Genomic DNA, 27877 nt, shown 5'->3' with positions numbered 1-27877 from the left:
AAATCCTTTGTTGTCATTTCAACAATCTTCACGGCATCTTCAGTGAACCAGGAGTACATTCTCTCTCAAGAAACCACTTTTCTTTGTTCATCCATAAGAAGCAATTCTTCATCCGTTAAAGTTTTATCATGAGATTGCAGCAATTCGGTCCCATCTTCAAGCTCCACTTCTAATCCTAGTTCTCTTGCTCTTTCCACCCCATCTGCAGTTACTTCCTCCACTGAAGTCTTGAATCCCTCAAAGTCATCCGTGAGGGTTGGAATCAACTTCTCCCAAACTCCTGTTAATGTTGATATTTTGACCTCTTCCCATGAATCACAAATTTTCTCTGCATGTTTGTGTTTTGTGTGTGTGTGTGTGTGTGTGTGTGTGTAGGTTTTTTTTTTTTTATTGAGGTAACATTGACTCTGTTCTGAATTTTGGTTTTGTGGCTACCATGTGGTTTGTGTAAAAGATCTCATAGAGGAGATAGTCCTTTTTCTGTTGATGCCATCTTATCTTCATTTGCATTTGCAGGTTCCATCCTTTTCCTCTTCCCCTTCTATGCTTTTGTTGTCACAAATTATCTCTTTTGTAGTGTGAGTTTGTTACCAAATTGAAGTGTTTATAGTTATTTTTAATGCTTCCTTTGTCTTTAACCTTAATGTTATATTTAAGTGTACACTATTGTATCATGATACAGATTTGCAATTTTCTGATTCTGTCTATCTATTTATCACCTTGCTCAAAGATTTATAAACCTTTACCTTTTTGTTTCAGGTAGGAGAGCTCCTTTCAACATTTCTTGTACTGCAGGCTTAGTGGTGATGAACTCCCTCGGCTTTTGTTTGCCCGGGAATGCCTTTATTTCTCCTTCATATTTGAAAGATAGCTTGCTGGATAGAGTAATCTTGGCCCACTGTTTTTAATCTTTCAATATTTTGAATATGTCATTCCACTCTCTTATAGCCTGTAGTATTTCTACTGAAAAATTTGCTGATATCCTAATGGATATTCCTTTGTACATTGTTTTCTTTTTCTCCCTGATCTTTGACAGTTTTATTATCATGTGTCTTGGAGGAGGTCTTTTTGCATTGAGATGATTGGGTGTTCTGTTTGCTTCAAGGATTTGTACATCCAGTTCCTTCCCCAGGTTTTAGAAGTTCTCAGCTATTATTTCTTTAAATAACCTCTCTGCTCTTCTCTCTCTTTTCTTCTGGGATACCCATTACCCTTATGTTGCCCTTCCTAACGCAGTCAGATAATTCTCGTAGAATTTCTACTTTTTTTAAGTCTTGCTTCACTCTCTTCTTCTACCAGCACCATTTCTAGGTTTGTATCTTCAAGCTCACTAATTCTCTCTTTCATATGATCTCCTCTATTTCCAATACTTTCTAGTGCATTCATCCGTTCATTTATTGAGTTATTCATCTCCAGAATTTCTCTGGGTTTTTTTTATAGTTTCAGTCTCTTTGGTGAAGTATTCCTTCTGTTCATTGATTTTATTCCTAAGTTCATTGAATTGCCTTTCTGAGTTTTCTTATAGCTCATTGAGTTTCTTCATGACAGCTATTTTGAATTCTCTGTCAGTTAGCTCACAATCTTCCATGACTTTGTTTAATTTTTGTAATGCCATGATACTGTGGCTCTTTGTGATGTTTGCTGAGTTATTCCTCTGCTTGTGCATTTGTTGTAGCAAACTTGTTTTTTATTTAGGCATATCTTTGTTTTGATTCAAACTTTTCAACTGCTTAGAGATTAGAAGCCTTTCTTTTGTTTTTCAGTAGGTGGCACTATAGTGCTAGTTTTGGGTTTCTCTTACCTGAGCTGCCTCTGGCTAAGGATCTGCCAGAGGATCTGCACATTCCATACTTTACCACCTCTATTTGGGGTGTCGCTGTTACTCTTGTTTTTACCACCTGCACTTCTGGAGGTCACTGATGCCTTGCTATTGTTGGTGTCATTGCAGTCACTGGCTTTGCCATCTGGGGCAAAGGAATGGCTGACACCTCAACCACATCCAGGACCACCTGGGCTGGAAACTCTGCCACCCATGGTTGCGGACAGAGGTGGGTAGGGAGGGAGCCTGGTATGTGTGGCACCATCTCAGTTGTTGCCTGTTACCTTGTGGTCACTGGAACCACGGCAGTTGGGATGTAGGAGTCCTTTGTGCACCTCTGCTGCAGCCACCAGGCTCCAAGCCACAGCCAGAGGGCTCAGGATTACAGAGTTCCACCTTCACTGATCCTCTGCTTCCTGTGGCCATAGGTGCCACCATGACTGCTTGGCTGGTTGGAGTCACATGTGTACCTCTGCTGCTTCCCACTTAGTTCTCTGGGGCTGGGGGCAGATGGCTCAGCCACTGTGGCCAGGGATCCAGGATCCTGGGCTCTCCATCTCCTGTTCCCCCATTTAGCCTCTTCTGTGTGTTCCAATTCACTCACCTTTGTATGTACCGATTGTGGATCTTTCCAGCATCCTGGTGTATTGTTCACTGTAACCTTTGTTGGGTTATGGATGTTTCACTTGCTGTAGATTAAAGGGGAAAGACAAAGGGATCCTCTCACACTGCCTTGATGTCTTGATTTATGGCATTATTTTATTACATTATTAGAACAACCAAGCCAAATCCGTTGAGATTTGCCCCAGACAGCATTCATCATATCATTGTTTACTTGGTTTTATATGGAATTGGGATGCTTTATAAAGCACAAATGTTCTTAACAGCGTCTAGAAAGGTGAATCCTTTCCAGAAGGTTTTCGATTTACTTTGCCCTGATCCATCAGAGGAATCACAATCTATGTCAGCTATAGCCTTACAAAATGTATTTCTGTAATAATTAGACTTTAAAGTCGAAATTATTCCTTGATCCATGGGCTGCAGAATGGATATTGTGTTGGCAGACATGAAAACAACATTGATCTTGTTAATATCTCTATCAGAGATCTTGGGTGACCAGGTGCATTGTTGAACAGTAATATTTTGAAAAGAATCTTTTTTTCTGAGCAGTTGGTCTTAACAGTGGGCTTAACATATTCAGTCAACCATGTTGTAAACAGATGTGCTGTCATCCAGGCTTTGTTGTTCCATTTATAGAGCACAGGCAGAGAAGATTTAGCGTAATTCTTAAGGGCCCTGAGATTTTCAGGATGATAAATGAGCATTGGCTTCAATTTAAAGTCACCAGCAGCATTTGCCCCTAACAAGAGAGTCAGCCTGTCCTTTGAAGCTTTGACACCAGGCTTTGACTTCTCCTCTCTAGCTATGAAAGCCCTAGATCACATCTTCTTCCAATGTCAGGCTATTTTGTCTACATTGCAAATCTGTTGTTTAGTGTATCCACCTTCATTAATTATCTTAGCTGAATCTTCTGGAGAACTTTTCTGTGGCTTCTACATCAGCACTTGCTGCTTCACCTTGTGCTTTTATGTTATAGAGATAGCTTCTTTCCTGAAACCTCATGAAACAACGTCTGCTGGCTTCAGACTTTTCTTCTGCAGCTTCCTCACCTTGCTCAGCCTTCATAGGATTGAAGACAGCTAGGGCCTTGCTCTGGATTAGGCTTTGCCTTGAGGGAACGTTGTGGCTGGTTTGATCTTCTATCCAGACCACTAAAGCTTTCTCCATATCAGCAATAAGGCTGTTTTCCTTTCTTATCTTTCATGTGTTGACTGGAGTAGCACTTTTAATTTCCTTCAAGAACTTTTCCTTTGCATTCACAACTTGGTTCACTATTTGGCACAAGAGGCCTAGCTTTTGGCCTGTCTCAGCTTTTGACATGCCATCCTCACTAAGCTTAATAATTTCTAGCTTTTGATTTAAAGTGAGAGACATACGACTCTTCCTTTCACTTGAACACTCAGAGGCCATTGTAGGATTATTAATTGGCCAAATTTCAATATTGTTGTATCTCAGGGAATGGAGAGGCCTGAGGTGATGAGGAAAGAGACAGGGAAACAGCCAGTCAGTGGAGTAGTCAGAACAAACACAGCATTTATCAGTTAAGTTCGCCATCTTATATGGGTGCAGTTTGTCTCACCCCAAAATAATTACAATATTAACATAAAACATCACTGATCCCAGATAATCATAACCAATATAATATTAAGGAAAGGGTTTGAAATATTGTGAGAATTACCAAAATGTGACACAGAGACAGGAAGTAAGTAAATGCTGTTGGAAAAATGACACCAATAGATTTGCTTGACTCAGGGTTGCCACAAAACTTCAATTTGTAAAAAATGCTATCTCTGCGAAGCACAATAAAGTGCAATAAAATGAGGTATGCCTGTAAATGTTTTACAAAACTGAACTTGAATTCAGTATAGTCATAAGGTGTTTTGTATTTCTCTTAGCCTTCAGATATATTGACTATTCAAACACCTCCTCTTTCTCCTGCATCTTGCTGTCCTCCACCTTTGAATGGTAAAGCAAAGGCCAAGGAAACCAATGTACAATGTGGTGAGGCTTCTTGTGTGATTGGAATGACTGCACCTAAATTTCCTGTTTTGTAACCTCTGATTTTATATATTTAGTGTTATCAAGTTGGAGCAAATTGTTATCTTTTACCACAAAATCAAATAATGTTTAGAAAATTGTTTCTTACTTACTTGAAATCGCAAATTTTTTTTTTATATAATGGCTGGGCATTTTTCTTTTTAAAGATTGGCACCTAGGCTAACAACTGTTGCCAATCTTCCTTTTTTTTTTTTTAAGGATTGGCACCTGGGCTAACGACTGTTGCCAATCTTTTTTTTTTTTTCCTGCTTTATTTCCCAACCCCCCACTCCCCTCCCCCGCCCCGTACATAGTTGTATATCTTAGTTTCAGGTCCTTCTAGTTGTGGGATGTGGGACGCCGCCTCAACGTGGCCTGACAAGTGGTGCCATGTCCGCACCCAGGATCCTAACCCTAGGCCACCACAGCGGAGCACGAGAACTTAACTGCTCAGCCACGGAGCTGGCCCAAAATCACAAATTTTTTAAATGTCTGGAAATTAAAAAGTTAATTGACACAGACTAATGTAATTTGACTTTTTTGTTACTTTATTGTGTTTTAACATAGAGTCTTCTTAAATTATTTTGTATTATTTTAAACATGCATAAAATTATTTGCAAATTTTTTTAGTTTATTTTGTATATTTTTGTAGACAATCCTCCTGATAATGGAAACTCTAAAGCACGTGCACGTGTCAAAAAGGCAAAAGGTAACCAAGATGACAAACAAGGGCGCCCTGACTCTGAAGCGAGATGCATAGTGAGTAAACTAATTCCTGAAGAATTCACAGTTTCTGGTTAAAAGCTGCAAATAAGGCTGGGGAAGTTATACTGTTCAGTTGACCCCTTTGTACTACATTTCAATTGGGATAAACATGTGCTTCTACTTCCTGTCAAGGTGGGGAGTGACCATGCCCCATTCCTGCACAATCATTCATGTGTTTGCTTATTTATGTTTATTTGTAGTTTGGATCTCATTCAATGAAGTGTGAAACTGCGACAGTCCCAAGCCCTCCTTCCCAATGTGGAACACCTGTGCTAACCTGCAAGGGTCCAACTTGTGTTGCTGTTAGTTGGGAAGTATGTTATCAATTTATTTTTATTAATTTTTGTGATATAAGAAGGTAGTAATTGGCTTAGAAATATGTTAGAACATCTAGAACTCCCTAAAGCATTAGAGTTTAGATTAGGGTTTCACAAATCTTGGACCGTGATTCTAGAACACACTTAGGACCTAATACTAGTGCTATTAGGAGGTCTAAAGCTATGGTAATCCTGCTTTTCAGATCCTTTATTTATGGAGGATAATAAATTTGGAAAACCAAATAGACTATTAATAGGTAACTAGTTGAATTTTTAAAACCAAAACAAAGAGATAATAAAATTAAAGCAATTTATAAACATAGTATTTTTTTTAAAGTTTCATTGGGAAATCTCTGGTAGTGTGTGTTTGTCTGTAACTGTACAGTATGATACATAAGAAATGTGACTATGAGGTAAAGAAGCTTAAAAAACCACAGTTTTTACATCCATGTGAATATCTTTTCATTCAAACTAATCAGGCTCAAAAAGTAAGATTTGGCCTAGTTATTATCCACCTAAGTATCTTCAAATTTTTCTTCCCTTTTTCTCAGTCTCTAGCAGAGGTTTTTTTAGCATTGACACAAAAGCTCTAGTCTGATAATAATAAATGATGGGTATGATTACATCATTGCACACATGCCAGAGTACTGGGGTCTGTGTTTGATCCCACTAATCAATAGTAATATTAAGCAACATTAATATATCTAAGTTTACTCTTTTTTAAGTAACCTATTTGATAATAATTTAATAAATTAAAAATAAGAATTAATCCTTTCTCTTAATTTTATTTGAGCCTTTTAATGTTAATTATAATGTTCTGCCTTATGTTTAATTACTTATATTTATCTATATCTCATATAATGTAATAGATTATAAGCTTTAACATTGAAAGGATCATGTTGTAGCTCTCCACAGTATCTAGTGTAGTAACCATTTATAGAAAGAACTCAATTTCTGTTTGTTGCATCTTTCAGATTCCTGTATGTAATGGTGCTGAAATCACTGATTACAGACTAGAGTGGGGACAAATTGAAGAATCGATGCACTTGATTTACACTGGCCCTTGTCTGAATTATGAAGTTAAAGGTCTCATTCCTGCAACTACGTATTTTTGCAGAGTTCAGGTAATCTTAACAGTTCTTATGTAAACAAAAGAGTGGTTATGAGCCTGTGCTATCCACATTCATAACATCGGCATCATTTCCAGTGTAGAGACCAGAAGGGAGTCATAGACTTCCAAATCTTAAATGTTCCTCATATTTAGTAACAATCTTCTGAGCTCCTTCACCTGCCATTCAAAGCTCCACATACTCTGGCACCTGCTTTCTATTCCAACTTGATCTGCCATTATATTCTCTACAGTTCTGTGTTTCCCAAATTTCCCTGAACTTAACAATCACCTGAAATGCTTGTTTAAAACACTGATTCCTGTTCTAAAGCCATGCCACCCTGAACGTGCCAGATCTCATCTGATAAAACACTGATTCCTGCACCTCCACTCAGACCTATTGAATCAAAATTTCTATCCAGAGACTTGCTAATCTGTATATTTAAAAAGCACTCAAAGTAATAATTATCATCAGTTAGGAAAAACGGCATAAACTATTTGAAACGAACAAGTCTGCCACCACCTCCAAGTATGTCTTGTACATTTGTTCATACTGTGTTTTCTGTCTATCTTGTCCCATAAAACCAAGCTTTTGCATGAATGCTTCCTTGAAAACTTTAGCTGGAAGTGATCTCTTCCTCTTCTGAACTACTAGAATTATAAGACTCATAACTTTAAGGTTTTGGGAGACAGTCCAAATTTAAAACAACCTGATATGTTGTCCCCATCAAGTTAAACCATCAGATCCTAGGAGCCCTAATACTGGGTATCTAAGCTAAATCTCCCAGATTGCCTTTGATGATTGGAAGTTGTTTTTTTAAAAAGATGCATGAGATTTTTTGGGTGTCCCTATTTTTTGTATTAGAAAAATGCTCTTACAATATATATTTATCAGTTAGAAGGCCACAGCAATAGTCCAAAGGATAGGTGAGGTTATGAACATTAAATCTGCTACAGTGGGAATGCTGAGACATTAATGGATTTGAAAGATATTAGAGAGGTAAAAATCAATGGAATGGGTTCCTGCCAAGACAGGGTATTACCATACTGCCCAGGTCCTCCCTCTTACAACTAAAAAACCCTGAACACAATACAACAAACAAGCATAGGAAGACTCTGAATGGTGGAAAGAAAGAAAGATGTGGAAAGAAAAAGATCTTTCCAAGTTGTGAGGAACCTTGCAACTTGAGGAACAATACAGTAGTAAGCCCCCGGGGTTTTCTTATCACTTCCCATATATCCCAAAAAGGATATGGGAGAAGCCTCCAACTCAAAACCGCCAACAGGGACAGACAGAAAAAATCTTCAAGAAATGCCTGCCTCCCCTCGCTCCCCCCAAGCAAAATAACTGGGAAAATGGTAGCCTAACAACAGAAAATCTTTTAGGCAATACCTTACTCCAGGCAAACATCAACAGAAAAATCACACACCCCTGCCCTTCCCTACCCCTAAAGTTTCAACAGACCGAGTGGGAAGATGACCATCCAATTCACTCCAGAAGCAAGCAACATGCTCCACTTTCCCTACCCAGTGGTTTCAGTTTTGGCAGGGCCAAGCAAATAGTTAATATTCCATCCCCTGCCTGGCAGAAGCAGGCAGTGCTTTGCTTTCATTCCCCTGCTGACTGGTGCCAGTATGGCCAAGCAGGGAACTTATGATCTTCTATACCTCCCTGACAGAAGCAGGCAGTAACACTCTAATTCCCGTGCAGGGATAGTGTTGGCAAGTTGAGCTTCCACCCCCAGCCAGCAGCAACAGACTGAACAAGGTGGTGTGATTGAAGCTAGATAGCATTCTATGTTCCTCCTATTCCTGTATCAGTGAGGCCTAGTGAGAAGCTGAACCTACATTTCCACTTACCAGCACTGAGAATGAAAGAGGATATAGGAAGCCAGGCTAATCAGCACTCAGATTGCCCCTTCACCTGCTATCAGTAGTGTCCAGTGGAGAGCTCAGCCTCCATCTCTACTCAGCATGGAGGAGGCGGATCTAGGCGGTGAGACGCTATGCTACTTAGGACGCCACTCCCCTCGCTCCTTGCCCCTGGTGTCATTAAGACCCAGCTGGGAGCTGAGCTTCTACCCCCCCCCCCACCCCCGCAAGAACACAGAGGTGTTAGTCAGTCCTCCACTTCCCCCCTCCATGATATCAGCAGGGCCCAGTGGGGAGCTGAGCTTAAACCCACACTCAGAAACAGTGATGCAGTGCAAATAGTTTCCCCACTTTTCCTGGAAAAGTATCAAAGGCGCCTAGACAGGAGCTGAACTTCCACCCTACCCAACCTTTGCAGTATACCTCTAGACATGCCACAATAAGCATCACAGCCTTTGAATTAAGCACAACCAAGACAAATTTCCATAATACCTGCCTTTGCTGGCTTTTAAAACCAAGGGGAATACCCTCAGAAAAACTATCAAAATTCAGAGAAAGAAAACCCTGCTCTTAAAGGGCCCAGACACAGATTAATCCATTCCAGAAACCAACACAAAATCACTAGAAAGAAAAGTGCATAGTCTTTTGGCAAAAGAGACTCACTTGATAAGCTCAGTGCATCTCAGACAGGTAGGAGGTGACTGGGTCCACCTCCCCAGGGACTGAGACACAGGCAGCAGCCATTATTGTGACCTAGTGCAGACATGATGATATGGACACTGGCAGATGCCATTGGATTTCTTCCTCTGGCCTGTTAGTGCAGAGGGTTTTCCCTGCCCACTAGAACACTGATTCAATCAAGCACAGCAAGGACAAGCAGCCTGCCCGAGGACTGGCCACACCCACCAACCAACCCACAGGGAACTAGTGGGGCCCACATAGGTAGGGAGTGTGGGACCTCTGCAGTGGTGCGAGTGGGTACACATTGGTGGGGCAGGTGATGCACATGGGGCAGGACCAGTTGACAGGGTTTGTGGGCCTGCAGGTGGTGGGATGTGTTGGCTATAGAAGACTTGTGCCACTGGCCATCTCCAACAGCCACACAGAGGATCTGCACCACCTTCCAATACCTGAAATTACTGTGTGCCTCCATGCCTGGGGCCAGGCCCACCCAGCTGCACTCCGGAGAGAGCTGACAACAGCCCCGCAGGCTGGAGGCTTACAGCAATTGTGAGCACCTGAGCATAGCAACCAGCCACACTGGGGGTCTAACTCACTTAACAGCAAAATAGCAGCATGTTTGTGCTATTAGACCTTGCAGCCAGTGGTGTTGGGGCTTCCCTACCCAATAAAGTGACTAAAGTGACCACAGCAGCTGAATGTGGCTGAGCCATACAACCAGCCAGCCCAGGGGCTATCCTAGCCTACCTGTGCATTCACAGCAAGAGAAACCCCACCACAACAGAAGGGTACATGGAGCCCACACAAGGGACACTCCTGGAACATCTGGAACTGGTGACGAGAGGGAAGCATATTGCTGGGCCCCATAAGGCTTCTCTTGCGTAAGGCCACTTCTCCAAGATTGGGAGATGTAGCTGATCTACCTAACACATAGATACAAACAGAGAATTAAACAAAATGAGGAGACAAAGGAATATGTTCCAAATAGGAAACAGGACAAATCCTCAGAAAAAGAACTAAATGAAACAGAGATAAATAGTCTACCTGATAAAGAGTAGAAACTAATAGCAATAAGGAAGCTAGCTAATCTTGGGAGAATAGATGAATAAAGCAAGAATTTCAACAAAGAATTGGAAAATATAAAAAAGAACCAATCATAGCTAAAGAATACAATAATGGAAATGAAAAATTCACTAGAAGGAATTAACAGCAGAGTAGATGACACACAAGAATGGATCAATAAGCTGGAAGAAAGAGTAGAGGAAATCACCCAAGCTGAACAGAAAAAAGAAAAAATAATTAAAAAGAACAAGGATAGTCTAAGGGACCTCTGGGACAACATCAAGTGTAACCAACATCCATATTATATTATATATTGTATACTATATATTATCTGGTGTCCCAGAAGAGAAGAGAGAGACAAAGGGGCAGAGAACAGATTTGAAGAATTAATCTCTGAAAACTTCCCTAATCTAAGGAAGAAAGACATCCAGGTACAGGAAGCACAGAGAGCACCAAACATGATGAACCGAAAGAGACCCACACCAAGATGCATTATAATTAAAATGTCAACAATTAAAGATAAAGAGAGGACCCTAAAAGCTTCAAGAGAAAGACAGCAAGGTACATATGAAGGAAACCCCATAAGGCTATCAGCTGACTTCTCAGCTCAAACCTTACAGGCTAGAAGGGAGTGGCATGATATATTCAAAATGCTGAAAGGAAAAACATACAGCCAAGAATACCTGGCAAGGTTATCATTCAGAATGCAGAGAGAGATAAAGAGTATGCCAGACAAGCAAAAACTACAGAAGTTTATCACCAAGAAACCAGTCTTACATGAAATGTTAAAGGGACTTATTTAACTGGAAAAGAGAAGACCACAAATAGGAATAAGAAAATTATCAAAGAAAAAAAATCACAGGTAAAGGCAAATATACAGTAAAGGTAGTGGATCAACCACCTATAAAACTAATATAAAGGTCAAAAACCAAAATTAGTAAAAATATCTATCTTCATGATAAGAAATTAAGGTATATACACAAAAAAGAGGGTAAATATGATATCAAAAACATCAAACATGGTGGGAGGGGAGAAAAAGTGTAGGACTTTTAGTAAGAGGTCAAACTTAAGAGGCCATCAGCTTAATATAGATTGCTATTTACACAGGTTATTATATATGAACCTCATAGTAATCACAAACCAGACACTTATAACAAATACACAAAAAATAAAGCGAAAGGAACCCAAAGATATTACTAAAGAAAACCATCAAATCAAAAGGGAAGAGAGAAAGAGAAGAAAGGAACAGAGAACTACTGAAACACCCAGAAAAAAAGTAACAAAATGGAAATAAGTACATACTTATCAGTAGCCACTTTAAGCATCAATGAACTAAATGCTCCAAACAAAAGGCATAGGGTGACCAATTGGATAAAAAGCAAGACTCATATATATGCTGCATACAAGAGACACATTTCAGACCTAAAGATACTCACAAACTGAAAGTGAAGGGATGGAAAAAGATATTCCATGCAAATGGCAAAGAAAAGAAAGCGGGGGTAGCAATACTTATATCAGACAAAATAGACTTTAAAACATAAACCGTAACATGAGACAAAGAAGAGGCTACAGAATGATAAAGGGAACAAGAGGACATAACACTTGTAAATATCTATGCATGCAACATAGGAGCACTTAAATATATAAAGCAATTATTAACAGACGTAAAAGGAGAAATAGACAGGAACACAATAACAGTAGGTGACTTAAACACTCCACTTACATCAATGGATAGATCATCCAAACAGAAGATCAATGAGGAAACACTGGCCTTACGTGACACATTAGACTAGATGGACTCAGTAGATTTATACAGAATAGTCCATCCAAAAATCACAGAATACACACATTCTTTTCAATTGCACATGGAACATTCTCCAGGATAGATCACATATTAGGCCACAAAACAAGTCTCAATAAATTTAAGAAGATTGAAATAATACCAACCATCTTTTCTCATCACAATGTTATGAAACTAGAAATCAACTACAAGAAGAAAACTGGAAAAGTCACAAACACGTGGAGATTAAACACAATGCTACTGACCAACTATTGGGTCAATGAAAATCAAAGGAGAAATAAAAAAATACCTGGAGACAAATGAAAATGAAAATATGTCATGCCACAATTTATGGGGTACAGCAAAAGCAGTACTAAGAAGGAAGTTTATAGCAATACAGGCCTACCTCAGAAAACAAGAAAAATCTCAAATAAACAATATAAAGTGCACCTAAAGGAACTGGAAAAAGCAGAACCAACAAAGCCCAAAATCAGTAGAAGGAAGGAAATAATAAAAATCAGAGTGGAAATAAATGAACCAGATATTAACAAAACAAGAGAGAAAAAAGCAATGAATCTAAGAGCTGGTTCTTTGAAAAGATCAACCAAATTGACAAACCTTTAGCTAGACTCACCAAGAAAAAAAGAGAGAATGCTAAAATAAATAAATTCAGAAGAGAAATGTGAGAAATTACAACAGACACCTCAGAATACAAAGGACTGAGGGCAGTGTCAAGATGGCAATATAGGCGGACTCTGAACTCACCTCCTCCCATAAGCACAATGAATTTACAACTACTCTTGTAACAATTACTCCTGAGAGAGAACTGAAAACTGGATGAAAAGAACTCCCACAACAAAGCACAGTGCTGACAGAGATGGAAGAGGCAGAAATTCCTTTCTGGAAAGAAAAATACCACCTTTTAGTCATGGCACTTCATGGCCAGCCAGGAGCAATCCTAAGGTACAAAGCCTTTCCTGGAGGAGCGGGAGAGCTGAGCTGGGGAGCATTACCACAATAAGCAGCTCTGGACTCAGCACAACTGAGACAAGTCTCATAATATCTGATTTTGCTGGCTATTAACAACAATGGGGAATATCCCCATAAAAGCTGTAAGACATAAGGGGGGAAAAGCCTGCTCTTAAGGGGCCCAAGCACAAATTCACTCATCTCAGAAAGCAACCTAATATCACCAGAAAGGCACACAGTTCTTTGGTGAAAAACGACTCACTTAATAGGCTCTTGGCATATCTCAGTGAGAAGTGAGACACCCCCAGGCTGGGACCACCTCCTCAGGGACTGAGACATTGGTGGCAGCCATTATTGTAACCTAATTCAAGTGTGCTGACACAGATGCTGTGTTGACGCCATTAGAGTTCTTCCCCTGACCTGCTAGACCAGGGGTCTGCCCTACCCACTAGAGCACCAATTTAATCCAGCTCAGGCAGGGCAGGCATTCTGCCTTAGGGATGGGCCCAGCCAATAGCAAGCCCTTGGGCAACTTGTGGGCCCACATAGGTGGGATGCCTGGAACCTCTGCAGCTGGGTGAGCATGTCTGCATCCACAGGGCAGGTCATGTGTGAGGGGGAGGCCTGCTTTGATGGACTGTGTGGGGCCCCTGGCGAGAGGCAACTGGGTCCACTTAAGTGGGTCAGGGCATGCACATGAAGCAGGAATGTGTTGATGGGGTGTGTGGCCTTATGAGCAGTGGGACTTGTCTGCTGCAGCAGACTTGTGCTTCTCAAAAAAGTCACAAAGGAGATTGGCCCCAGCTTCCAAAGCCTGAAATAATTGAGTGCTATTAGACCTTGCAGCCAACTGTGCTGGGGCTCCCCAAGCCCAATAAAGTGACTGATGAGTCCATAGCAGCTGCACACAGCTGAGAATTACAACCAGCCGGCCAGAGGGACAGCCTAGATTCCCTGGGCATCTGCAGTAAGAGCAACGCTGACACAACAGAAGGACACAAGTAGCCCACATAGGGGACACTGCTGGAACATTTGGAACTGGTGATGAGAGGGAAGCACCCTGCTGGGCCTCATAAGGCATCTCTTACATAAGGTTGCTTCTCTAAGATCAGGAGACATAGCTGACCTACCTAATACACAGGTATAAGCACAGAGTAAGAGGCAGAATGAGGAGACAAATAATACATTGCAAGTAATGGAACAGGACAAAACCCAAGAAAAAGAACTAAATGAAACAGAGATAAACAATCTACTTAACAAAGAGTACAAAATAATAGTGAGAAAGATGCTCACTGATGTTGGGAGAAGAATAGATGAACTCAGTGAAAAGTTCAATGAAGAATTGGAAAATATAAAAAAGAACCAAGCATAAATGAAGAATACAGTACTGGAAATGAAAAATTCACTAGAGGGATTCAATAACAGAGTAGGTGACACAGAAGAACAGATCAGCAAGCTGGATGAAAGACTAGAGGAAATCACCCAAGCTGAAGAGATAAAAGAAAAAAGAATTAAAAAGAATGGAGACAGTCTAAGGGGCCTCTGGGACAACATCAAGCACACTAACATTCGTATTATAGATGTCCCAGAAGAGAAGAGAGAGACAAAGGGGAAGAGAACATATTTGAAGAAATGATAGCTGAAAACTTTCCTAGCCCAAGGAAGGAAACAGACATCCAGGTACAGGAAGCACAGAGAGCACCGACAAGATGAACTGGAGGCAGGCACCAAGACACATTATAATTACAATTTCAAGAATTAAATATAAAGAGAGTCCTCAAAGCTGCAAGAGAAAGGCAACAAGTTACATAAAGAAGGAAACCCCATAAGGCTATCAGCTGACTTCTCAGCAGAAACCTTACAGGCTAGAAGGGATTGGCATGATATATTTAAAGTGCTGAAAGGAAAAAACCTATAGCCAAGAATAAACTACCCAGCAAGGTTATCATTCAGAATGGAAAGAGAGATAAAGAGTTTCCCAGACAAGCAAAAACTAAAGGCATTTATCACCAAGAAACCAGCCATACAAGAAATGCTAAAGAGACTTATTTGAGTGGGAAAGAGAAGACCACAAATAGGAATAAAAAAATAATTTTAAAAAAACAATAAAATCACTAGTAAAGACAAACATACAGTAAAAAGAGTAGATCAACCACCTATGAAAAAAATATGAAGGTCAAAAGACAAAAGTACTAAAATTACCTATTTCAATGATAAGAGAGTAACAGATATACATGCACAAAAAAGAGGTTAGATATGATATCAAAAACATAAAATATGGGAGGAGGGGGTAAAAGAGTAGAGCTTTTAGCAAGAGGTCAAACTAAAGAGACCATCAACTTAATATAGATTGTTATATACATAGGTTATTATATATGCAGCTCATGGTAATCACAAACCAAAAACCTATAATAAATACACAAATAATTAAGAGAAAGGAACCCAAACGTAATACTAATGAAACCCATCAAACCACAGGGGAAGAGAGCAAGAGAAGAAAGGAACAGAGAAAAACTTCTAAAACCCCCAGAAAAAAATAACAAAGTGGCAATAAGTACATATCAACAGCTACTTTAAGTGTCAGTAGACTAAATGCTCCAATCAAAAGACATAGGTGGCCAATTGGATTAAAAAACAAGACCCAGGGGCCAGCCTTGTGGCACAGCAGTTAAGTTTGCACATTCCACTTCGGCGGCCTGGGGTTCGCCGTTTCGGATCCCAGGTGTGGACACAGCACCGCTTGGCAAGCCATGCTATGGTAGGCATCCCACACATAAAGTAGAGGAAGATGGGCAGGGATGTTAGCTCAGGGCCAGTCTTCCTCAGCAAAAAGAGGAGGATTGGCAGCAGATGTTAGCTCAGGGCTAATCTTCCTCAAAAAATAATAGTAATAATAAATAAATAAAAATAAAAAACAAGACCCACGTATATGCTGCATACAAGAGACACACTTCAGACGTAAAGACACAACAACCTGAAAGTGAACAGATTGAAAAAGATACTCCATGCAAATGGCAAAGAAAAGAAAGCTGAGTTAGGAACAGTTATATCAGACAAAATAGACTTTAAAACAAAAACTGTAACAAGAGACAAAGAAGGCACTACATAATGATAAAGGGAACAATCTAACAAGAGGATATAACACTTGTAAATATCTATGCACCTAACACAGGAGCATTTAAATATATAAAGCTATTATTAACAGACATAAAAAGAAAAATAGACAACACAATAGTGGTATGGGACTTTAACACTCCACTTACATCAATGGATAGATCATCCTAACAGAAGATCAATAAGGAAACATTGGCCTTAAACAACACATTAGACTAGATGGACTTAGTAGATTTCTACAGAACAGTCTATCCAAAAGCCACAGAATACACATTCTATTCAACCGCATATGGAACATTCTCCAGGATAGATCACATATTAGGCCACAAAACAAGTCTCAATAAATTTAAGAAGATTCAAATAATACCAAGTATCTTTGCTGATCACAAAGGTATGAAACTGGAAATCAACTACAGGAAGAAAATAGGAAAAGCCACAAATATGTGGACATTTAAGAAAATGCTACTGAACAACGATTGGGTCAATGAATAAATCAAAAGAGAAATCAAAAGATACATGGAGACAAATGAAAATGAAAATAAGACATGCCAAAATCTATGGGATACAGCAAAAGTGGTTCTAAGAAGGAAGTTTATGGCAATACAGGCCTACCTCAACAAAGAAGAAAAACCCCAAATAGGCAATCTGAAAGTGCATCTAAAGGAACTGGAAAAGGAAGAACAAACAAAGCTGAAAATCAGTGGAAGGAAGGAAATAATAAAAACCAGAGCAGAAATAAATGAAATAGAGACTAAAAAAATAGAAAAAAATCAATGAAACTAAGAGCTGGTTCTTTGTAAAGATAAACAAAATTGACAAACCTTTGGCTAGACTCACCAAGAAAAAAAAGAGAGATGGCTCAAATAAATAAAATCAGAAATGAAAGAGGAGAAATTACAAAGGACACCTCAGAAATACAAAAGATTATGAGAACACTACAAAAAACTATACACCAACAAATTGGATAAGCTAGAAGAAATGGATAAATTCTTAGAATCATACAACCTTCCAATACTGAATCAAGAAGAAATAGAAAATTTGAATAGACTGATCGCCAGTAAGGGGATCAAAACAGTAATCAAAAAGCTCCCACAAAATAAAAGTCCAGGACCAGATGGCTTCCCTGGTGAATTCTATAGAACATTAAGAAGACTTAATACCTATCCTCAAACTTCCAAAAAAGTGAAGAGGAAGCTACCTAACTCACTCTGCAAAGCCACCAGTAGCCTTATACCAAAACCAGACAAGGACAACACAAAAAAAGAAAATTACAGGGCAATATCACTACTGAACATTGATGCAAAAATCCTCTGGAAAATCAAATACAACAATACATTAAAAAGATCGTACACCATGATCAAGTGGGATTTATTTCAGGGATGCAGGGATGTTTCAAAATCCACAAATCAATCAATGTGATACACCACATTAACAAAATGAAGAATAATCATCACATGATCATCTCAATAGATGCAGAGAAAGCATTTGACAAGATACCGCATCTGTTTATGATAAAAACTCTGAATAAAGTGGGTATAGAAGGAAAGTACCTCCACATAATAAAGGCCATATATGGCAATCCCACAGCTAATATCATTCTCAATGGAGAAAAACTGAAAGCTATCCTTCTAAGAACAGAAATCAGACAAAGATTCCCACTTTCATCACTCTTATTTAACATAGTATTGGAAGTCCTAGCCAGAGCAATCAGGCAAGAAAAAGAAATAAAAGGGATCCAAATTAGAAAGGAAGAAGTGAAACTGCCACTATTTGCAGATGACATTTTATATATATAAAAGGCTCTTTAGAGTTTATTTAATCTACAGAAAACTATTAGAAATAATAAATCAACACTAAAGTTGCAGGATACAAAATCAAATATGAAAATAAGCTATATTTCTATACACTAACAACAAAGTAGCAGAAAGAGAAATTAAGAATACAATCCCATTTACGATTGCAACAAAAAGAATAAAATATCCAGGAATAAATTTAACCAAGGAAGTGATAGACCTGTACAATGAAAACTATAAAACATTGTTGAAAGAAATCAAAAAAGACACAAATGGAAAGATATCCCATGCTCATGGATTGGAAGAAGTAACATAGTTAAAATGTTCTTACTTCCTAAAGCTATCTACAGTCAATGCAATCCCTATCAAAGTTCCAATGACGTTTCACAGAAATAGAACACAGAATCCTAAAATCTATATGGAACAACAAAAGACCCCAAATAGCCAAAGTAATCCGGAGAAAAAAAGAGCAAAGCTGGAGGTATTACACTCCCTGATTTCAAAACATACTGCAAAGCTATAGTAATCAAAACAGCGAGCTACTGGCACAAAAACAGACACAGAGATCAATGGAAAAGAGTCGAGAGCTCAGAAATCAACCCAAACATCTACAGACAGCTAATTTTCGACAAGGAAGCTGAGAACATACAATGGAGAAAGGAAAGTCTTTTCAATAAATGGTGTTGGGAAACTGGACAGCCTCATGCAAAAGATGAAAATAGACTATTATCTTACACCATACACAAAAATTAACTCAAAATGGATTAAAGACTTCAATGTAAGACCTGAAACCATAAAACTCCTGGAAGAAAATACAGCTATTACACTCTTTGACATCAGTCTTAGCAGCATCTTTTCGAATACCATGTATACTCAGGCAAGGGAAACAAAAGAAAAAATAAATAAATGAGATTACATCAGACTAAAAAGCTTCTGCAAAGCAAAGGAAACCATGAACAAAATTAAAAGGCAACCCTCCAACTGGAGAAAATATTTGCAAGTCATATATCCGACAAGGGGTTAAATTCCAAAATATATAAAGAACTCGTACAACTCAATAACAAAAAAACAAAGAACCCAATCAAAAAATGGTTGGAGGATACGAACAGACATTTTTCCAAAGAAGATACACAGATGGGTAACAAGCACATTAAAAGATGTTCACCATTACTGCTTATTAGAGAAATGCAAATCAAGACTACAATGAGATATCACCTTACACCTGTCAAAATGGCTATAATTAACAAGACAAAAAATAGCAAATGTTGGAGAAGATGTGGAGAAAAGGGGACCCTCACACACAGCTTGTGGGAACGAAAACTGTTGCAGCCACTATGGAAAACAGTATGGAGATTTCTCAAAAAATTAAGAATAGACATACCATATAATCCAGCTATCCCACTCTTGGGTATCTATCCAAAGAACATGAAATCAACAATTCAAAGAGATTTATGCATCCCTATGTTCATCACAGCATTATTCTCAATAGCCAAGACATGGAAGCAACCCAAGTGGCCATCAATGGATAAATGGATAGAGAAGAGTGGTATATATACATACAATGGAATAGTACTCAGCCATAAAAAAGACAAAAATCTTGCCGTTTGCAACAACATGGATGGACCTTTAGGGTATTATACTAAGGAAAATAAGTCAGACAGAGAAAGACAAATAGCGTATGATTTCACTCATATGTGGGAAATAAACAAACACATAGATAAGGAGAACAGATTAGTGGTTACTGGAGGGAAAGAGGTTGAGGGGAGTGAAAACAGTAAAGGGGCATATATGTATGGTGATGGATAAAAACTAGACTATTGGTGGTGAACACGATGCAGTCTATAAGGAAACTGAAATATAATAATGTACACCTGAAATTTACACAGTTGTGAGCCAATATGACCTCAATAAAATAATTTTTAAAAAACACAATACCATTTACAATCACTCCAAAGAAAATGAAATATTTAGGTATAAATCCAGCAAAACATGTACTGCACTTGTATGCTGAAAATTACAAAATCCTGATTGATCAAAAAGACTTAAGTAACTAGAGAGACATATGTTCATAGATTAAAAGACTTGACATAGTAAAGATGTCAGTTTCCCCCAAATTGATTTCTAGGTTTAATGCAATTCCTATCAAAATCCCAGCAAGATCATTTACAGATACATGCAATCACATTCTAAAATTTATATGGAAAATTACAGGACCTAGAACAGATAAATCAATCTTGAGAGAGAAAAATAAGGTTGAAGAAATCACTCTACCTAATGTATACTATATACTACTATATGACTACAGTAATCAAGACAGTGTAGTATTAGTATATGGTCAGACACATAAGTCAATTGAACAAAAGAGAGAATCCATAAATAAACCCACACAAATATGCCCAACTGATTTTTGACAAGATGCAAATGAGTTAAGGATACCCTTTTCAACAAATTATGCTGAAGAAACTGGATATCCATAGGCAAAAAAAAACTAAAATCAACCTAATACACACCTTAGATAAACAGTTACTCAAAATATACCATAGAAAACTGAAAATTCAAACATTAAACTATAAAACTTTTAGGAAAAAAACCCAAGAGAACATCTTCAGGATGTGGTCTAAGCAAAGAGTTCTTAAACTTGATACCAAAATCACAAGCCATAAAATGAAAAATTGATAAATTTGACATTCTCGAACCTAAAAACTTTTACTCTGCATAAGGCCCTGTGAAGAGGATTAAAAGACAAGCTACAAACTTGGAAAGAATCTCTACAAAACATGTATCTGACAAAGAACTAATATCTATAATATAAAAAGAACTCCCAAAACTCAACAGTTAAAAATCCAAACAACTCAGTTAGAAAATGGGCAAAAGACATGAACAGACAAAATTCACAGAAGAGGATATACAGATGGCAAATAAGCACATGAAAAGATCTTCCACATCATTAGCCATTGGGGAAACGCATAATGAGATACCATGACACACTTGTCATAATGGCTAAACTAAGTAGTGATAACACTAAATGCTGATAAAGATGTGGAGAAACTGGATTAGTCATACATTTCTGGTGGGAATTACATCCACTCTGAGTATGGCAGTTTCTTACAAAACTACAAATTACAAACATCCACTTACCATATGCCCAGCATTCTTGGGCACTTATCCCAAAGAAATGAAAACTTATGTCCACAATAAAAACCTGTACCTGGATGTTCATAGTACTTTTATTTGTAAGAGCCAAAAACTAGAAATAGCTTAGATATCCTTCAATAGGTAAATGGTTAAACAATATGTAGTGCATCAATACCATGGTATACTTTCAGCAATAAAAAGAATCGGACTACTGATGCATACAACAACTTGGATGGATTTCAGGGGGGTTACGCTGACTGAAAAAAGCCTATCTGAAAAATTTACATACTGCATTATTCCATTTATATAACATGCTTGAAATAACAAAATTATAAGGATGAAGAAGAAATTACTGGTTGCCAGAGATTAGAATAAGTGGGGAGGGAAAGAGGTTGCTGTGGCTATAAAAGGATAGCACAAGGCATTCTTGTGATGGAACTTCTGTATCTTAACTGTGTTGGTGGTCACATAAAGCTACACGTGTGATAAAACTGCATAGAACTAAATACATACACAAATGAGTGTGTGTAAAACTGGTGAAATCTGAATCTTAATGGATTTTATCAATGTCAATTTCCTGATTGTAATATTCTACTATAGTTATGCAAAATGTTACCTTTGGGGATAAGTAGGTAAAGGGTACATGTGAATCTAAAATGATGTAAAAATAAAAAGGTTTGACAAAATCAATGAAATTTACTGAATAGATGTGAACTTCAGGCTACCACCAAGAAAGATAGAAACTGCAAGATGAAGAAAAGGAGGAAAGTTCAGTGGGATAAATGATGAGTTCGGTTTGGGTGTTTTTCCTGAAGTAGCCATATTAGCGCTCTTCACTTACCTTATCATATTTAGACTCTTCACCTTCCTAAATATGCAACCTAAAGATTTCAGCATGTATGTCAGCATCTTAGAACTATATTGTTTCATAGTGCAGTATATAAATGAATCAAATCAACATACATCTTAAACTCGCACAATGTTATATGTCAATTATATCTCAAATTTAAAGAAAGAACCATGTTGTTAGAACTTGAGTTTTAGAAAATTTGTTTTTATGCAACAAAATGATTTATGCACGGAAACAAAATAATGATGAATCTCTAACAGAGTATACTTTTTCAGGCCGTAAATACAGTTGGAGTTGGAATGTTTGGAGGAACTGGCATAGTAACCACACCAGCAACTGTACCAGCAGTAGTGCCAATGCTGCATGAAGTTGAAAACAAAGTTCCCGCCAAATTGGCATCATCTTGCATTGCTATTGAGTGGGAGGAACCAGATTGCCATGGCTCTCCAATCACTGGATATAATGTTGAATATGGAGACAGAAAACTTTTGACTGTTGATAGAGTAACAGAGTGTCTTCTGAAAAATCTACAGCCTGATACCACATACAAGTAAGTTGCTTACATCTTACTTTGCATAGATGGAAAGCTTTTTCAGAATTTTGAGCAAATCTACATTTGTATGTTTTATATAGTCTACATAATATTTCCTTTGAAAGTGGGCTCTACTGTTTTAGAAATACTTGGCACTACTAACAGCCAGTTTCTCCTTCCCATCAAGAATTGCCAGTAGTGATTATGCAAATTCAAGATTTTTGTCTCAAAAATTTGTTGCTAATAATTAGTATAATATGATGGTCACTATCCTAAATAGAGTTACCAGGGATTTAGCTTAAATGTAGAAAATTCTTTTCTTTTCTAAATCTAAATTAATATAGTTTAATTTTTTTTCTTCTCACCACTAGAATCAGAATTCAAGCTATCAATCATTATGGACTAAGCCCTTTTAGCCAATCAATAAGAAGCAAAACCAAGCCACTACCCCCTGAGCCTCCACATCTTGACTGTGTGGTCTATGGCCACCAGAGCCTCAAACTGAAATGGGGTAACTCTTCAAGCAGAGGGTTACTTTCCAACCTTATAAGCTACAATCTGCTAATGAGGGGTCGATCTGGCAGGTAAACTGTTTTTACAATTTAACATGTATTATAATAAAAATGTTCTAAAATTTTCTATCTTAATCCTATAATCCAGAGTGGTTTCAATGAACTCATAGATGTGAAAGCAGCCCATTGTCATGTTAGATATACTTTCTTACATTCCAACTGATAACTTAGCTCTCTATTTTTGTCTCTTCCAAAACACTTCTTTCTTTACAGAACATATGTTAATACCAGGGAATAGAAGTTACCAAAGAAATATGAAAGCCAGCACCTTGCCATTATGATATTTACAACTTGATTTTTTCTATTGTTTTTTACCTATCAGGCTTCAAGTTGATTTGTTTAGGCCTTATTGAGGTTTTAAAACCAGTTCTAAGGCAGTTATATAGAGTTATTTGTACCTGTATGATTGTTGATTAATAATATTGCTTCCCCCATCTCAATTCTCACTCCCAGATTTTCTATCATTTACCATGGACCTTGTCAGACTCACAAAGTACAAAGACTGAGTGAATATACTGAATACAAATTTAAAATCCAGGCATGTAATGAAGCTGGTATGGGACCACTGTCTGGTATCTATACTTTCTCTACAACCAAAACCCCACCAGCCGCACTTAAAGGTAAGTGTTATAAGCCATGACAATGAAGGTTGCGTTAATTTGAGTTCCAATAGCTCATACGTAAAACTATACAGTAGGTTTATTTTAAGTATTCAGCAATGTAATACCAAAATAAACTACTACTCAATTATGGATTCAAAGGGCAATGTAGAATTTAATGAAACTCCCAAGATGATAATATTTTTTAAAATATCTTTGAGATCAACTAATCCGGCCAATCACTCTATCACCACTGCCATTTTTTAAAAGGAAGAAACTAAGTCCCCAAAATGGAAAGTTACTTAGCTAAAGGACACTATGAGCCAGTAGCAGAGCCAAAGGTAGAATTGTAGGCTCCTGATTCTCATCATACTTCTCCTACCATTTTGTCATGATATCCAAACCTTGCTATCTCTTACATTTTCTCAAATGGATCAATACACAAAACTCATCAACTCATAGGTGTGATTATACTGATTAAAGCTGAAAAAATAAGACTATGTAAACTTAGTATTTGGTACATATTTGTACATACTTAGTACAAATTTGTAATGTCAAATTTTATATTTGGTAATTTCTGAACTGTGAATTTTTTCTTCTTATTTGAACAGCAAAATAAACTGCTGTCTATATTACATAACAAGGCCAACTGGCAGTCATGAAAGCTTGAACTTTGGTGATTTTTTTTTCCTTCCCAGTCTGAAATTCAGTTGTTCCAATCCATCCATGCATGAGTCCAATCACTATTATGAAATAGTTTGTTTTCAGTGTAAAGCTAACTAGAACATGTTGGAGTTAAACATGACTTAGACCACAATAATGTGTTGCTCTCTTTATATTTAAGCCCCATTTTCCTGAAATGTAGGGAGATTAATAACATGAAATAAAGATCCTGCCCTACACAGTTGCTGGATCATAAAATAAAATTATTAATATATGTGAAAATGCTTCCAAATGTATGATACACCATATAAATATGATGCAAGAGATTATACCAGTGGGATTAAACAATAGTAATAAAAGTTGTAATAAGATATTACTAGAAAAATGAAACATGCATTATTAATTGCTAGCTTTAAGTTCTTAAAGATTTTATTACAACTTTTAATATGCCTGATGGTATAGCAAAAGGCTTTACAATAAGAACTACAACTATATATTTCTAAGATTTAAACTACACAGGCAGCCTTTTAATGACAGTGAAAAACCGTATGAGAAATTTCAATGTATTCAAGACAATTTAGGAAAAATGGAATCCTCTAAACTGAAATTCTCTTTTTCTAGCACCTAAATTACATCAGGTGAATAGCAATATTTGTGCAATCAAATGGAAATCTTTGGAGCCAATAAAAGGAGATCCCATTGTTTACAATCTTCAACTCATCAGTGACAAAGGAACTGACGTGGTAAATTCTTGCAAATTTAATCTCTAAAATTTTATAGTTTTGGGGCCAACCCAGCGGTGCAGCAGTTAAGTTCTCACATTCCACTTCGGCGGCCTGGGGTTCGCCGGTTCAGATCCCGGGTGGGAACAAGGCACCGCTTGGCAAGCCATGCTGTGGTAGGCATCCCATGTATAAAGTAGAGGAAGATGGGCATGGATGTTAGCTCAGGGCTAATCTTCCTCAAAAAAAAAAATTTATAGTTTTATATCCTGCTTGGGACTAAGTTCTTGTCAAGGAGTAAGATATTGTTTTAGGATGTTTGAAGTAACTAAATCTTATGCAAAAGTCCTATCTGGTCCCTAAAGTTTTATGTACATGATACTTATTTTGGGATAATCAGCTTGTTCATTTAATTAACCTATTACCATTGAATGATTTGGCATTTCTAGGTTCCACTGACCACATGCACAAGTCATTCCAAACCAAATGCCATTAAAATTTAACAATTTTAAGTCTTTCTTATTTTTTACATTGAACAAAATTACCTAAATGGTACTGGGCCCTCAGGACATTAGAGACTGTAAGAGTAAATTTTTATTTTTCTTGTGAACATATTCATGAAATGAATGGATTAATTCACTTTTTTTCTGTTGTCAAAAACTGTACCATATTATTTTATTTGGGAAGAAAATATAATTTTTACTTTAACTCCTTTTCCTTTAGATTTACAAAGGACCGAACACGTCATTCTCCTTTTCCAACTTTCTCACAAATTCACATTATCGCTTCAAGGTCTGTGCTGGACGCCAATATCAGAATTCTTCTGGGATACAAGAGCTCTGGGGACCATATAGCCCCACTGTTCTTTTCTCAACTCGTAAGCAACACCCAGGGCATGGCAAAGGCAGTAGAGGAAAGGGAAAAAGCAGTCCTAGTGAAGAAAAAGATGAAAAGTCCAAGATAGAGATGAGTGATGATACGTTTGTTCTAATCCTTGTGATAGGATTTGCACTAGTTGCCATTCTGTGTGCTGTTTCAATTCAACACTTCCTAATCAATTAATCTATTTTTATGCATTTTTACTTTTTAGGAAGTTCTAAAATAAATTACATCAAATATAGAAATTGCTAGATACACTTCAATTCTTACAAATAAATCTCATTTAGTAGAAATCCCTACAAACATTTACCTGACACCAAAAGAACTGCCTTACTTTCAAGAAAATCTATGTGACAGTAGAAGAGAATTTTTTAGGAAATAGGTTTATTTTGAATTTGAGAATTTTAGCAACAAAAAAACTTCCACTATTGTATAAAACTATCTACAACCTCTCATGATAATTATTCTCTGCCTTAATTTTTCAAATGAATATTTTGCAAACTTTTTAGAATTATGAGAGGATAGCAGCATTTTGGACTTTTATTTAGAACAAAGTGGGAAAAATCAATTATACGTGTCAACTTACATTCGTATGGAATAATAAAAAAGTATCTTCCAACTTTCTGTGCTGTAATTTTTTCAAAGTATCATATTCAGTTGTTTGGCTTGTGCCCTGATAATTACTTTGATAGTGTGAAATAGTGATTTACAGCACTTTGGGAGTCGAAGTAGCAAAGCAGGGAGCCATTTTATACCATTCCAAACTCTTTAAAATACACACAGTGTTGATCACCTTCTAATCAGGATGATTAAACATTATACATATGATGACTCATATTTTTACATGGCGTATTAAAATGATTTCTTCTGAAAATGTTTGTGTTCACATCCATTTCTAGTTACAAATGAAGCGTCTCTTCTATATTACCACAATTCATCCTCCAGGAGCTGTTTTGGCCATCCTGCAAGGGAGACATTACCCATTCCATTCCAAAAGACTATTTCTTAGCTTTATTGAAAAATTTTAAATATTATCTCCTATTTCAGAATTTGCTCTTTGTGTTTCAAAACTGAAAATCATAAACTGGAGACGAAAGTGTCAATTTTTATGTGAGCTAATAATTTTGGCATATCCAATGAAATTATCTTTCATTGAATATTGTACTGATATGTGGTATGTTATAAAATATTTACTGAGGTGGTTGCTGTTCAGTTTAGAGCTTGAGGTATTGTTTAAAATATGGAAAGCATAAACTAGTTTTGATCATGGATTGGAAGAGTAAACATATTAAAATGTCCATATTACCTAAAGCAATCTAAAGATTCAATGCAATCCCAGTCAGAATCCCAATGGCATTTTCACAGAAATAGAACAAAGAATCCTAAAATTCATATGGAACAACAAAAGACCTCAATTAGCCAAATAAATCCTGAGAAAAAAATAACAAAGCAGGAGGCATCACAAACCCTGACTTTAAAATATACTACAGAGTGACATCAGCATCACGGCAGAGTGAACTTGCCCGGGACTCTTTCCCCTCCAACATACAACCAAAAGGAGCAACCATACTCCAACAAAAAATATCCTAACAACACAAAAACCTCGGAGAGACACGCAGCCACATGATGGAGGGCAGAGAGGCTGGAGCCCCCCTCAGAGGAGCTGGAACAGGGTAAGAGAAAACTTTGCTCCCTCTCCAAAAGACTGTGGTTGCTGCCACGGGAGGCTCCGTGAGGGAAGGAGTGGGGGAGGGGTCGCACATCCACGGGATCACCCAGGACTCACTAGGGTCTTCCAGCCTAGAGGGAAGCCCTCTAACGGGGTGAAAACTTTCATGCGGGGTGACCTCATAGAGCCAAGACCCCAGGAGACCAGATGGCGAGAGCTGATCGTGAAACCTCGGACTGCATGCAGGAGAAAGTGCCTCTCCCCCGACCTGCACCACACCATCTCGGCTGAAGGTGGAGGGCTCAGAATACATGAGTC

The 27877-nt window shown here is 37.7% G+C and overlaps 1 protein-coding gene across 3 annotated transcripts in view; it reads left to right on the top strand.

Moving 5' to 3' along the window:
- Window positions 1-26514, top strand: part of LOC103543037 (fibronectin type III domain containing protein 3C1-like) — a 61187-nt gene extending 34673 nt beyond the window's left edge. For 2 of the 3 annotated variants that reach the window (XM_070605796.1, XM_070605793.1), the window contains 9 exons: window positions 4336-4441; window positions 5130-5236; window positions 5443-5556; window positions 6534-6683; window positions 22199-22473; window positions 22827-23039; window positions 23481-23647; window positions 24911-25032; window positions 25735-26509. In XM_070605796.1, the coding sequence (XP_070461897.1) occupies window positions 4336-4441; window positions 5130-5236; window positions 5443-5556; window positions 6534-6683; window positions 22199-22473; window positions 22827-23039; window positions 23481-23647; window positions 24911-25032; window positions 25735-26073 (1593 nt within the window). In that variant the 3' untranslated portion in view covers window positions 26074-26509. Of the gene's footprint in view, window positions 1-4335; window positions 4442-5129; window positions 5237-5442; window positions 5557-6533; window positions 6684-22198; window positions 22474-22826; window positions 23040-23480; window positions 23648-24910; window positions 25033-25734 lie in introns of all 3 variants that reach the window. The other variant, XM_070605794.1, reaches the window with a different exon arrangement.
- The last annotated feature ends 1363 nt before the right edge of the window (window positions 26515-27877 follow it).

This window comes from Equus przewalskii, chromosome X (genome assembly GCF_037783145.1).
Source record: "Equus przewalskii isolate Varuska chromosome X, EquPr2, whole genome shotgun sequence".
In the NCBI taxonomy this organism is placed as follows: domain Eukaryota; kingdom Metazoa; phylum Chordata; class Mammalia; order Perissodactyla; family Equidae; genus Equus; species Equus przewalskii.
Note: the sequence above shows the minus strand (reverse complement) of the source record. Positions and strands in the feature narration are given on the sequence as shown.